General features: G+C 33.8%; 1 protein-coding gene across 1 annotated transcript; it reads right to left on the reverse strand.

The window, feature by feature from the left end:
- Positions 1-1177: 1177 nt before the first annotated feature.
- Positions 1178-3073, reverse strand: LOC139853134 (polygalacturonase-like). The gene is made up of 3 exons (XM_071842511.1): positions 2642-3073; positions 1814-2103; positions 1178-1625 (listed from the first exon to the last, which is right to left on the reverse strand). The coding sequence occupies exons 1-3, from the start codon at positions 3071-3073 to the stop codon at positions 1178-1180; spliced, it is 1170 nt and encodes a 389-aa protein (XP_071698612.1).
- Positions 3074-15625: the final 12552 nt, after the last annotated feature.

Raw genomic sequence — 15625 nt, forward strand, 5'->3', positions numbered from 1 at the left:
CATGTGATTGTAGGAAAAAATTGAGAAAAAAAAAATTTCAAAAATAATTTTTTTTTTAAATTTTTTGGAATTTTTTTCAATCACATGTGATTTCGCGCCACATGTCACGTTCTCATTGGTCCCTTTGATCTCAACTTAATTTATGGATTCAAATGAATATTCTTCTATATATCTAACAAAAATCGCACGACTTTACCCTCTTTTAAGTTTTAGCAATAACAGAACGGTCGATCTTCAATAATGAAGCTATACATGATAATTGTGAATGATACATGTTATTTGATTGATAAAATTAAAATTAATTAATTTATATTTATAATAAGTATAATAGCCTAAGTGGTTTGGTTGTTAAATAAAGTTTGGCCGTTCTATAAAAGAATTTAATTGCCCTTCGGTAGTTACGGTATCCATTGGTATCATATATAATTTATTTTAGATTTTTTTTTTTTTTTTTTTTTTTTTTTTGAAAAGCAATTTATTTTAGATTTTAGATTTTAGATAAATTTACATTGTTACCATTGTTCGGTTGTAATTATTTAATTAAGAAAGGTCATTGTTACCATTGTTCGGTTGTATTTATTAATACAGAAAGGCCATTGTTAAAATTCGTTATTATAGATAACTTTGGTAAGGGAATGAATATCAACCCATATCAGTTGGAGGAATGTCAAGTTTAATAAACTATTACTATACACTTATGAAATCACTTCACAATTTTCTATCATATATAGATGATCAGATTACATATTGAGTTTGTTAACAAATTTTTTAACCCTTAATCAATAAAATAGAAAATTTCAAATGCTTTTTAGTGCTCATACTTTTTAAATTGAACTCCAACATTACAAAGGGATCAGTACCTCTAAGCCTCTAACAACAACTGACCCTGAATGAAATACACAAGATGAAATGTAGTGATCATCATATGGATCTTGAGTTCTTTATTCCTATTTTGTTGGTTCCACTATTCGACAAAGTGGACAAAAGTCGTGGTGAAAAACTGATACCGCTAATGAATTCGGACAAAGTAACTATCTTCGACGCCACTGAGAATTTAAACCAAACTCCCCTTCCAATTTGCGCCATCTTTGAAACAACCTAATCTATATGCTGGAAGCATGAAAAAAAGTAATCACATCAGTACAAATCGCAATCCCTAAAATATTCAACGTGACGTCTACATACAGCTTGTAGATTGAAGTGATCCAGATGCAGTAGCAGCATTAGTGCAAGACGAAATCGCTGGTTGACCCTTATATACCAGGTTGATATTCTCAAAGCTAATTCCACTGCATGGACTTATTGTACTACAATTAAGTTTTACTGCCACTTGAGTAGCTGATGTACCATGTATATCATCATACAACACATTACTTATTTTAACTTCAGCAACTTCACCCTTTGGGCAATTCTTACTGCCGGGACAGTAATATTGGTCTATTATGATCGGGTTTTTAACGTTCACCATAGTCACTTGCTCAAAAACAACATCTTTCACGAACCCATTGCTAGGCTTCGCCCATGTTTTTATCCGTACACCATTTTGTGTTCCTGTAAATGTTGCTGTTTTTACTGTTACATTCTGGACACCAGCTTCTTCCAATGCTGACCCGAGACTTCCAATGCTGCGTCACAAATTAAATGTTTTTTGAGAATTTTAATTATGTGTATATACTCGATAAGCTTAAATAACTAAAAACCATGTAAATCCATTAGTTCCCAAATACTCTAAAATCAATTGGTGACAACGAGGGATAGTCAAGTACTTATATGCATACATTAGTAACCACATTGCAAAAACTAATTTATGTACCTTATGCCATGACCGGGGCCGCATGCCACGTTCTCAATCCAGATATTAGAATTGCCTGGGCCTATCGAGATGCAATCATCCCCTGTAGAGATCTTAGAGCTCAAGATGATGACGTTCGTGGATAACTGTAAATGGATACCATCTGTGTTCGGGCTTTGTGCTGATGCTAAAACGCTCACCCCTTGTACTTTCACGTTGGTGCTTGCATAGAGCATAATGTGAAACATTTGACTGTTTAATGAACTTAAGTTACTGATCACAACATTTTGTGAATGGTAGATTCCAAGTGTCTGTATAAGACATACATAAAAACAAAATTGTAGAGTAAAAGAATGCTCTGCAACCAAACACGATAATTTGATGTAATGTTGAACGATTTAATACTCAACGCTCACTATAAAAAATCTATCATTTGTTCACTCATATTTTTGTACGAACTTTTTGTTAAATTCTTCACATTTATAAATGTGTGTAAACTTATTCCATTAATAAATGTGTAATATAATTAAAATTTAATTTCACGCATAGAAAAAAATATTCACACTTAATGGTGTGTACAAATCGATATTTAAAAGTGTTAGTAAATTTGTTACATCTCATTTCTTTACACAAAGGAAGTGTGAACATATTATTCTTGTGTGACAAAATTAACTTAACAATTTTTAAATATGATTATATTTATGATTCTAATTTTTACACACCAACAAGTGTGAACTTTTATTCCTTACAATTTTATGTACAAAACTATGATGCTATTATATTTACACACAGTTATAAGTACGAGAAATTTAAGTAAAACTACATTTTTTAATAAGTGTAATGTCATACCGTAGCGCCTGAAGGACATGTCTTTCCAGATGACTTGCAGGCCCATAGAGTAGCACCTTGGGCATCAAGGGTTCCACCGGTTATGGTTAGATTGTTAACTCGTTGAAACTTGATCCAAACTCCGTCACTACCAATAGCATTGTAACTCGAGGGTGCCACCAACGTACCATAAATGTTAAATGTGATTGCATTGCTATTACATGTTTGGCCAGAGAATAAGACTGCAGAAGCAATCAAGTAGTTACCGGTTGGCACATTGATGATCGCAGGACTAGTTGCTGCACACGCCAAGTTCCACGCTTTCAAGAACGCGTCTTTCGTGTCGACTTGACCATTGTTTATGGCTCCAAGATTTACAACGTTATATGTAACCATTGATGATGAGTGATGAAAGATGATACAAAGTAACACTAGAATATGTTTGATAACCATGTTTTATTTATGAACTGTTTCTATACTAACTTTGTAGATATACGTACATGCATATATATAGACATTGTGCTGATTAAGTGAAAATAGATAATGTGGGTCATATGATATTATTATTATTATTAGTAAATTACTAGTAATTAGTGAAGTAATGATTGATAAGTAGTATTCCGTATGTGTAGGACTACGAACTGATAATAGAATGCCAAATGGATGGTAACATGTAAGGAATATTAATCATGTAGAATAATACTATTATCATATCATTTTAACAAATCTCTCTCTCGTATATAGTAACAAATTTTATAACTTTGTAATTGTCAAAAATTTGACATACAAAAATCTTAACCCTTGATTATGAATGTTAACTTAAATATAAACCTTTGGATTGAACAAACATTAATGATGTAGGCATATGTCAATACACATCAGACAAAATTACTTTAGTACCTGGAGACATCTTCGACGCATGTAGAAATTGTGCAACGAACAAGTCTTTAAATTTTAAAGAGGTCATGAATTATAAAATACTAGTGGGCAATGCCCGTGCGTTGCACGGCTTGACCCATATTCCGATAGTTGATAATATGCGTTGCACGGCTTGACATATGTTCCGATAGTCACAATTATATGTAGTTGTAATGAAATTGTTGAACGCTTGAGAAAAACTTAAAAAGAAAAAGTGATTATGACTTCTCATTTTGTAACACATGTAGAAATGGTCCATGTTACTAACAGTGGGTAAAAACTTTCTTTATAGTTTTTCATGTGTCTAACATGTGAGGTTACAATTATCTGATTCTTAATATCAATTATGAACTGCATCATTCTTGAATAACTAATATCAACTATCAGCATCATTATTCTTCAATAAAGTTCATATATATCAAGTCATAACATGCTTAATGGAAAAAAAATGTGTACGTATCAATATGTCTTATATGAACTATCACCTACGGAGTATTAAAGATAAAAGTGTTTGTTAAAATGATCAAGCAATAGAGTAGTTGGAAGCGTAAATAAAACCTTAAAAATATAAGAAATTGAAACATTATCGATTTAGCAAATTATACCGCAAGTGATGTCGTAAAATGGAAAAATGTCTGCTAATTAAGAGTGATGTTGTCTGTATATTTGACAACACTATGTATATAAGGACATTATAAGTAAACAATTATAGGTATTGAAACATGCTACATTAGTACATAATTGAGTGATTTTCAAAACAAAGCTGCATAGAGTGATGCTTTGCTATTCCATTTTGGCTACAAAACAATTGTGATTGATCTGCATCAAAGAGTAAGATTATAGAGGGTACACCACTTAATTGATAGAAGTTGGCTAAAGACACATTAGATGTACATACTATTATAATGGTATTAGCCATACGCAGTATGTGTATCTCATCGGTGACATACCATGATCATGACTTGGGCATCCTTGCCTTCCTGAAATTCGTCAAGATGCACATAGAGTTTCTCGTCAACTTGTGTTCTTGGGGATTGAATAGATTGTGCCATCTGAATTTGAAGAAAGGTAGGTTTTTATGTTTGATGTTTGGTGTTGGTATAGCAATTTATAGGAACCAACAAACGTTAAGAGCATAAGAAGGGATATGAAAAGGGTGTCAGTTAGAGTAATTAAGAGGCTGGTGTTAAGGAAAGAGGTGGTTGGTGTTCCTAACTGATGGGCAGTATTAATGAGAAATACTTGTGGCATGAATGACATGAATGTTGCAGGTCATATATTCCGGTCAAATTCTTTCTTCCGGTGGTACAGCGTAAATACATCAAATTAATTTAATGAGCTAGAACTCAATATATTACTATTAGGTAATTGATACTCCGTAGTTTATTTGATGAGGTAAATACATTTATTACATCAATTTATGTTGTTAGTTAAACATGTTTTTTGAATACTCACCCATCAATTTCATAAAATGAAATGCTAGCATATATATAATATGTAATACGTATATAACAAAAAAATTCTATACTTTAACACTCCGAGAGTAAAAATGTCTAAGGTAAGTTAATACGGTGTAATAATAAAGTGAATCGTTATAAGTTATATATAATAGTAAATAAATAAAAGCGTAATTAAATTTATCACAATGGGTAGTAAATAAATTTACTACCATAATAAATAAAATGGGTAAATCATATTTTAACTTTTTTACCACTAATAAATTTAAGGAGGGGTGAAAGTCTATTTAATACATCATACTTAATTTTCTAGGACTCAATTCTTATAGATATATAGAAGATATAGATAATAATGCATCTATTATATATATATATATATATATATATATATATATATATATATATATATATATATATATATATATAGTAGTGAACTACATAATATTATTTAAACAAAGATTTTGAATGTAGCTAGTTTACAGATAATGAGTTCATAAATATTACAGAGTAGTTTATTGTTATCACTACAAAAATAAAGGTGATTTCCTGACGACGTTTTTGGCGACGCACTAAAGATTATCGCCCGATTTCTCTTGTAGGAATCCAGTACAAAATTATTGTGAAAATTTTGGCTAACCGGTTAGCCAAGGTTATCGGTTCGGTTATTGATTTGGAACAGTCGGCTTTTATTGCAGGCCGTCAGATTCTTGTCGGACCGTTAATTTTATCGGAGACGATTGATTGGTGCAAGAAGATGAAAAAGAAACTACTAATCCTGAAAGTTGACTTCGAAAAGACATATGATACAGTTTCTTGGAATTTTCTTGCTTATATGTTTCAGGTGTTGGGTTTTGGTGAAAGATGGAGAAATTGGATTTCGATGTGTCTCTATAACGCACGTACCTCTATTCTCGTTAATGGGAGTCCTATTAATGAATTCGAGATTCAAAGAGGGTTACGTCAAGGCGACCCGATGAGCCCGTTTCTTTTCCTCATTATTATGGAGCGGCTTCACATTTTAATTCGCGATAAAATTATGGAAGGTCTTATTGATGGTGCGAAAGTTGGCTCCCCACCGATAAATATTTCGCACCTCTTTTATGTGAATGATACGGTGATTATAAGCGAATGTAACGAAGATAGTTTAATGAACACCATTATCGTATTTAACGATTTTTTTTACTTTTTTAGGTTTAAAAATTAATGTATCGAAATCTAATATTTTTGGAGTAGGAGTCAGTGAAGTCGAGCTAAATGATTTCGCTAATGTCTTGGGCTGCTCAAAGGGTATTTTCCCATTTACTTATTTGGGGGTTCCTATTGGAGTTAACATGAATCCAGTTGAATTTTGGAAGATGTTGGTTGATAAATTCAAAAAGAGATTAGCGGGTTGGAAGGCAAACATGCTCTCAATTGGTGGAAGATTAACGTTGGTCAAAGCGGTTTTAGATAGTCTCGGAATTTATTACTTATCTATTTTTAAATGTTCAAAGACTATTATCAAAGAGATAGAAGGCATTAGAGCTGCGTTTTTTTTGGGAGTACGGAAAATACTAAAAAGTTGCATTGGGTTCGATGGAATTCTATTATGGATCCGTTTGACATGGGTGGTTTGAATGTTGGAAGTATGTGTTCTTTCAATCAAGCTCTCTTATGTAAATGGCTTTGGCGTCTTCGAAATGGGTCGGATGCGTTTTGGATGAAGGTTGTTACTTCTATACAAGGGCAAGATGCAAAGTTAAACGATATTCATGTGAAGGGTCCCGGGATATGGTTGTCAATTATTGGTACGTATAATGATCTCATTGATAAAGGTATTTTTCCAAATGATGTGTTTCGTATTAGAGTTGTTGACGGTAAGTCTATTTGTTTTTGGAATGATAAATGGAAAGATGGTATTGTTTTCAAAGACAAGTATCTAAGACTTTTTCATTTAGAAAATAAAAAAGATTGTAAACTTGATGATCCGTTAGTGGAAGGGAATTGGATGTGCAGTTGGTCGCGTAACCCTAATGGTACTCGTTCATCTTCTCATATGTTGCATTTATTAGATGATACAGGTGATCAACATTATCAAATTCAAAGGATACTTGGATGTGGTCGATTAGTAATGATGGTGTTTTTAAAGTTGGGCTCACTCGTGGTTTTATTGATAAACAAGTTCTTCATAGAGGTGATATTCAGATAAAATGGGAGAAATCTTTGCCGCGTAAGGTAAATGTTATTATTTGGAGAACCACTTTAGATAGGTTACCTTCTTGTCTTAATTTGTCGGCCCGTGGTTTGGAGATTAATGACATTAGGTGCCCTTTATGTTCGTATCGCGTGGAGTCGTTGCATCATACTCTTTTTTCATGTGAGATTGCTTTGGAGATATGGAGAATGGTTAGGATTTGGGTTGACATTCCTATCCCTTCTTTTGAAAATTAGCTCGAATGGTTAAGTTGGCATCAAGGATGGACTGGTTCTTCGAGACAGAAGATGAGATTATATGCCATATTCGCGGCTTTATCTTGGATTCTTTGGAGATATCGGAATGCGTTCCTCTTCCATTCGGGCAAGATGAAGAAACAAGAGTTATATGATTTAATTCGATTGTACTCTTATAATTGGTGTAAGGATAGAGGAAAATATTGTATTTCTTGAACCGATTGGCTAATTAAGCCTTTGTAATTTTTGGTTTTTGCGCCCCTCCCTAGTGTCTCGCTAGCGAGGTGGTTGTTTAATAAAATTTCGTCATTAAAAAAACATTGCACTAAACGACAAAAGTCAAACTTTTCTGATTAGAATTTCGTCGAGTTTTTGAAAAAAAACTTACCAAGGACACGTCGTCGGCAAGTGTTGTCTGCTTTTTCGTACAGAAAAAGAGGCGCCAATACATCGCGCCCTTTTTACATTTTCCCTCTTATTTCTTTCCGACGACAAGTAGCAGATAATCCAAACTCAAATCATCAATTCTCATTCATTTTTAATTTCGAGCTTAAATCATATGCGATCATTTTTTTATTTTTAATAGGAGTCTTTAAAGTTAATGAGCCGACCCTCTTAATACCGTTAATACTAGAGCAAATAACTTATCCTTCGTTGCATTCGATGTACCTTAATTTTCATATTGATGAGTGAGCAAGGGCAGATCCATCATGGTGCAATCCGAGTCACCTGCTCTTGACGATCGAAAATATTTTAATACTCCATCCATTCCAAAATAAATGTCTATCTTATTATATTTATTTGTCTCCAAAATATTGTCCCTTACCTTGAATACAATAAAAATTTCTTAATTTTCAATTAAACCCTTTTTAGAATTTAAAATGTAACAATTAATATACAAACAAATTTACTAATTATTCTTTATATTAAATTCATTTACTTAAAATAACTCATTCAACCAAGGGCATAATAGACAAATCACAAAATATCTTAAATCCTAAGTTAACTCAGACAATAATGTTGGGACGAGAGGAGTAATTTTTGTATGTATTTTGGAAAATTTGTATAACACCAGCAATTATTTTTTTGTAAATATAATCACAGCGAAAACATATAATATATTACAAACCATAAATAAGTAATCAGCTCAAGCGTAAGTTATAACAGTAATCCAGGTGTTACGTTATCACAAAAACTTTGGTAATTAAAACCGTATTGCATCAGAGTTAGCTATGTCAAACATATCTACCAAACAAGCTTCTCCTAAAAATCCCAGCTTTACATCGCCTAACCTTCAAGGGATGTGGGGGTTAGCACAAAGCTAAGTGAATGGAAACATCCTAACAGTTATAGGCATCTAGCATCAAGCTAAATACAATTGCATGATACAGAAATGAAACAACCAATATGGTAACAAAAGGATTGGCGGCTTGTACGGGCCTACAACTACTAGCTGATCGGGGTAGAGTTTACTAATAGTTCATGTTACTAACTCCCTCACATAGTAATCTGGGCGCAAAGGATGCGTTATTCAAACTATACTACACGAATAGTAACACTTGAACCCAACTACAAAAATCATAGTTGACCTCTCGCCCAGCTACACAAATCATAGTCGATAGCCAAGCTACACAAATCAATGTCGACAATACCCATGTGCACATAATCCATACAAATAGCATAGTTGATGCAACCCGTTTGTCACGTCTTTTTCTCCCGAAATGGATGAATGGATGGATGGTGGATGGTGGGGTAAACTAGATGGTCTAGCTGATCAAATAGATCTTTGACTTTCGGTAAAGGGTACTTGTTCTTCACTGTTCTCTTGTTTTACTCACGATAATCAATACACATATAGAGTGTCACATCTTTCTTCTTTACGAATAACACAGGAGCACCCCAAGGTGAAGAACTCGGTCTGATAAACCCACAATCTAACCACTCCTGAATATGTGACATCATTTCACGAATTTCGGATGGAGCTAACTTTAGCGACCCGACAAAATCGTCATTGACGGCGCCGTCTACTTAGGTCCCGTTACGTGGTCATAAGTCTTTAAAATAATGTTTGACCAAAAATATGTCGCATTCATTTCAAATGTAAAGATTGTTTCAAGTTTACAAGAATAGTTCAACCACAAGTTATGTTACAATGTTATAAGTACAAATGAAACCTATGCGACACAGTTTAAAATAAAGTCAAAAGACGCTCCATGTATGCATATATACTCGATATCCAATGCAAGTATCAAAATAATGAGCGGAAGCATGTATCACATATCGTTCAAAGACCTGAGAAAAATATAGAAATCTGTCAATGAAAACGTTGGTGAAATCATAGGTTTAAGTAAGTAAGTGAGTAAGTAAAATGAACCACAAGATTTATAACATTTCAATAATAGTAAACCATTCCAAAAATTGTTATCACGAGCACCCAATTATCAAGGCTTAACTTTCCTTCCATAGAACCCCATCATAATAGTGTTAGAACATACACTATTTTTCGAAAATATATTTCATCTGAAGTAACGGTAGCGAACCGTCCGAATGAGGGTTTGTCAAACCCATATGGCTATACAACATAAGTTCTCGCTTACACCCGACAAGTGTAACTAATGATAATCGAATTGAGGATTTTGTTCTAACTCGTATGTAGAATGTTTGTTTTCATACTTGTGTTCACTTTGTAAAATGAAACGTTTATGTTTTCTCATCCCAATGTAAGTTTAAAAGAGTAAAAGTGGGACTATGATCTCACCTTGAGTGCACGAGTAATAAAGTACTTCACAAGTAAACGTGTGCAAGGACAATTGCTAGTCTTGACCTAAACAAGTAGGTTGTATCAATAACGGTAAACACGATGGGTCAAAGTTGTTCAATTAGTCCTATGGCTCGTTACGACTCGATTACATATAGCATGTGAATCACGTTGCCAAGTTTCATGCATGATTCAAATATAAAAGCATGTTAGGATGATTGCATAAGTATTTGGTTAAGTTTAAACAAAAGTCGACTTTGGTCAAGTCAAAGTCAACACATTCGGGTTGGGTCCTGAACTATTTTTCTGAGGTTTTTAATCATATATAAGCATGTTAGAATAAGTTACATGTTAATCGGAGGTGCGTAGCATAGTTAGAATTAAACGGTAAACGACCAAACGAAACAGCCCTTGGTAGTTCATCTGGACGGCGTCCAAAATGGCTGGACGGCGTCCAGATGTGAAAGACAGGACGATGTCCAAGATATGGGACGGCGTCCCAATGAACTACAGGTTGTTGAAACTGAAATTTCACAAGTCTCGAACCAAAACTCAAACAAACACAAATTGTGAACCGAAAACACTTAAAACATGTATCTTATATTGTTGGAAAGGTATTTTGATGAGGAATACAACTAATCAATATCATCAAACAATTACATCATTTAAATGACCAAATCCTCATCGAATGATCGTTAAAAGTTCATCATTGAAGTTTCAAGTTCGTAAAACGCTTTTTATGATTCGGGAATTCAATTTACATATACGATATGCCATTTCGAAGGTAATTAAACATACATTGTAACTAAACACTTACTAACAACATTAACAAGCATTCAATGCATCAAAAGTTCATTTTAAAGCTCATCAAACCCTAACCAAAATCATGAATTCAACTATTTTGTAAATGAAGCTTTTCTAAATCAACCTACACATCAAATTGAAGCTAATGATGCTAGTAACACATTTAATACATGAACTTTAACATTTAAACAACATTTAATCATACAAAATTCAAGATTAAGCACATCCATTTTTCATATTCAAGCTAGTTACTCAAAACAACAAATCGAGCAAACCAAACACATATTCATGTTAGACTTGAGCCATAGATACTAATTAACACTTTTATAAGTCAAAAATATCAAGAACATAAAATCCAGTGTTTTTAGAAAGTTACCCAAAATAGATGAAGTTGGTATAGAATTAAAGAGGAAGATGCAAGGATTCCAAATATGTAGTTTGTTTTAGTTGGTGCTTGCTAGATTCAAAATAAATGATGATTTAGTGAAATGGGTGTTTGAGAGTAAAAGTGAAAGTGGTAGAGAAAGATGGGAGGTGATGAATGAAATGAATGGTGGTGGTGGATGTTGACTAGTCCAACTAGTCACATCTTTGATCAAATGACGAAATTAGTCCCTCGAGTTCAGATGCGGGTGCGTGAGTTAACCAAATGAATTATTTTGAAATACACGAGAGTAAACGGGAGATGTTATAATTCAAAAACGAAAATATTAAGAACATTAACCAACGGAGGATACGAATCTAGATACGAAAGATGTTATTAAAATAAAAAGACAGACGTTAAAATAATTTAACGTAAAAATGCGGGATGTTACATTACCCACACCTTAAAAGAAATTTCGTCCCAAAATTTAGTTGGAAGTAATAGTCGATGTCTCTTTCTCGAGACCTTGCGTTGTCAATTCTACGAATAAGTGAAAATACGTCCTTGGGCATTCCCACGAATTTTGACAGTCGGGATTTTACGTTGTCTTAAGGTTTGGTTTTACGATCCATAATTTCAACCGGTTCTCCCATGAAGCGGAGTTTGTCATCGATAGTAAGCTCATCTAAAAGAAATAACAAGTTCCTGTCCCGCATGACACTTCTCAAAGTTTGATACATGGAATGTAGGATTGACGGGAAACCTAATTGAGTCAGAAGATCTAAACTGTATGTAGCGGGTCCAGTACACCCCAAGATTTTGAAAGGATCAATATCGCAGATTCAACTACCTTCGTTTTCCCAAAACGGTTTACACCCTTCCAAGGTGCGGTTTTTCAATATTACACGGTCACTCACTTGGAATCCGAGAGGTTTACGTCTAACATTGGCATAGCTCCTTTGGCGACTACGGGCCGTCTTGAGCCCTTCTCGGACTTGAACGACCTTAACGGTTATTTTCTGAATGAGTTCGGATCCGGTGATTTGCTTGTCACCCACTTTGGCCTAACGAAAAGGAGAATGACATTTGCGGCCATATAAAGTTTCAAATAGGTGCGGCATTAATACTCGTGTGATAACTATCGTTGTAAGAGAATTCGGTTAAAGGCAAGGACTTTTCCCAAGTAATTTGTAGTTGATAATACAAACTCGCATTATGGTTTTCCAAGGTTCGAATCGTACATTTGCTTTGTTTGTCGGTTTGTGGGGGATACGCGGCACCCATGTTTAAACGTGGTCCCGAGGCTTTTTGTAAGTCTAGAAGTGAAACGAGCATTGTGATCCGAGATAGTCGACAATGGTACACCGTGTTGGAATAGAATTCTTTAAGATATGTTTGAACAAGTTAGTTAGGGCTCGAAAATGTTTGTTGGAACAAGTTTCTTATCGGCTACGGAAAACGTTCGTCAGGGCTACTCACCCGCGTGGCGAATACTAGTAATACGTGAAGAGTCTCTCTCTCCATTGAGAATTTTGATAAAAGATTTCCTTATACGGAAGTACGAGCGAAAAAGATGGGAGTGAAATAAGAATTTAGAATAGGATGAGTTTTCACCTCGATGAACTCATATCGCGCAGCTTGTGGCCAAATGTTGAGACTTGGTGGGAATGAGATAGTATGCGTAGATGTATAGTTCGGAATTGAGTAGTAGTTGGCCGTATATCAGAAGCATAAGGACGATAAGTCAAAGAAGAAAGGGGTATCCTTGGGTTGCGTGTTATTTTGGGTTCCAGCAATATCAGACGGTAATAGTGAAATAATAGAGTTATGTAGTGTGGTACGTGGTGGTGAGAAGATTGATAGGGTCCATAGTAAAGTACTTCAATTCGTCAAGAAAAATAACGAATTTCAGTTTCCTTGAATTTTGAGTCTGGAGAGGATGCCTTTCAGGCGTTCACGTAGAAATATTTTCATATTTGAATCCCATTGTGCTACCCGAATTTGGCTAGTAAGGTTGGTGTGAATAATCACGTTCAAGGTTCGGACACGGAGAGGTTTAAATTTTCCCTTAGTGAGTTAACGAGGTTAAAGGTCGAGTAATACGAGGAAAGTTGGGAACGAATCTTCGGTAATAATCGGCGAGATCTAAGACTTTACGAATACAAGTCGGAGTCGTGAGTGTTTTCCGATTACGCATGACTTTGATTTTTGCGATATCTACTTTAATACCTCAACCACTAACAACATGGTTTAGAATTTGGACTTCATTTAACTAAAATTCTCACTTAGAGAATTCGGCATAGAGTTGCTCTTTTCTTAAGAGTTTGAGCGTAGGACGGAGACGTTGTTCGTTTTCTTCTTCGCTTGAATTGAATAGGTTAAGTCTTTACCTTTGAATAAGATGACGGATTTGTCTAGATAAGTTTACATACGCGATTCATAAGATCCATGAATACGGACAGAGCCTTAGCTACTGAACGACACTAAAGAAATTCATATCTATCGCAACGGTTTTGGAGACATCTTCTCCCTTAACCCTTAATTGATGATAACTCGAATGGAGGTCAATTTTGGAATACACACGGAATCCTTGTAATTGATCAGGAGGTCATTGATACGGGGGAAAGGATATCGGTCCTTAACCGGAAATTATTTAGCTCACGATAACCAATACATATTTGTGGGGAAACATTTTCTTCCTAACGAATAGGTTTTGAGCTCCCTAGTTCTATAAGTATCAAGTCAATTTCAAACTTTTTACCTAAAAAGTTCAACGTACACCCTCTGATAAAATTTTCGGCCCGCAATAGTTTTCCGTTGGTCACCTGAATGATATAAGTAGTATCTGATGTTAAAGCGAAGGGGTACAAAATAGTAGTATTTTTGCTACGAAATACTATTAAATACGATATAATTTTACACAAGTTATTTATTTATTTATAGAGTCAATATACCTAAACCTTGCTACAACACTTATAGGCAGTGTACCTAATCGTACAGTAGTGTAGTTTTTAGTAAGTCCGGTTAGTCCACAGGGAACTCGCCAAGTTTAACGCTATATTTTTAAAACTATATTTGTAAATAAATATATATATAAATATAAGTAGTATTATTATTATAAAAGGGGGGGTTTTTACCGTTTAATGACCGGTTTGTCGATTTTAAAACTTAAGTCGCAGTTAAAACCTAATGTAAAATCTTAAATATATAAAAGACTTAATTTAAAATGTAAAGTAAATGACAATAATTAAAGTGCGATAAATTAAAGTGCGATAAAATAAAATTGCGATAATTAAAAAGTACGATAATTAAAAGTGCAATTAAATATGAAATGACAGTAAATAAAAGTGCGATAATTAAAAGTGAAATTAAATATGAAATGACAGTAAATAAAAGTGCGATAATTAAAAGTTCAATTAAATATGAAATGACAGTAAATAAAAGTGCGATAATTAAAAGTGCAATTAAATACGAAATAAAGGAATTATGCTTATTTAAACTTCCGTAATTATGATGTTTGACGTGTTGATTTTAGTTTATTCCCATGGGTTAATTGTCCTTTGTCCTGGATTATTCAATATGTCCGTCTGGTTTTTATCCATAACAGTCCATCAGTCATAAATATAAAGTGCGAGTGTCCTCGTCAAATTATCCTTATATCCGAAGTCAAATATTCCAACTAATTGGGGACTTAAACTATAATTAGGCCAAGTGTCCTTGTATATAATTCACCCCTGTTTTAATAAGTCCATTGACTATTAATCCATTCCCGTGTCCGGTTAAATGAATGATTATTAGTACTTATAAATATCCCGCCCATCGTGTCCGATCGAGTGTATATGGTTATTTATAGGTACGTCCAATTGTAAATCTTTATATTAAATTTACAAACTATCATTTAATTAAACAAATATAAAGCCCATTAATAGCCCATAGTCTAATTTTCACAAGTGACGTTCTTTTGTCCAAACCCCAATTATGGTACAAAACTCAATTACCCAATCTTTAATATTTTAGCCCAACATCACGATTACTTCGTCTTAAATAAGCATAATAATAACTTAGCTACGAGACATTAATTTAAAAAGGTTGAACATAACTTACAATGATTAATAATAGCGTAGCATTACACGGACAGAATTTCGACTTACACCCTTACAACACTCGCTAACATACCCTTATTATTAAAATTAAAATTAAAATTAAGATTATAATATATATATATATATATATATATATATATATATATATATATATATATATATATATATATA

The sequence above is a fragment of the Rutidosis leptorrhynchoides genome, chromosome 6 (genome assembly GCF_046630445.1).
Source record: "Rutidosis leptorrhynchoides isolate AG116_Rl617_1_P2 chromosome 6, CSIRO_AGI_Rlap_v1, whole genome shotgun sequence".
Taxonomy (NCBI): Eukaryota; Viridiplantae; Streptophyta; class Magnoliopsida; order Asterales; family Asteraceae; genus Rutidosis; species Rutidosis leptorrhynchoides.

Coding starts and splice junctions, on each gene's coding strand:
- LOC139853134 (XM_071842511.1), bottom strand. CDS start 3,073: ATGGTTATCAAACATATTCTAGTGTTACTTTGTATCATCTTTCATCAC. Junction 2,104..2,641: donor CATGTCCTTCAGGCGCTACG/GTATGACATTAC, acceptor TGTCTTATACAG/ACACTTGGAATCTACCATTC. Junction 1,626..1,813: donor GGCCCCGGTCATGGCATAAG/GTACATAAATTA, acceptor TTTGTGACGCAG/CATTGGAAGTCTCGGGTCAG.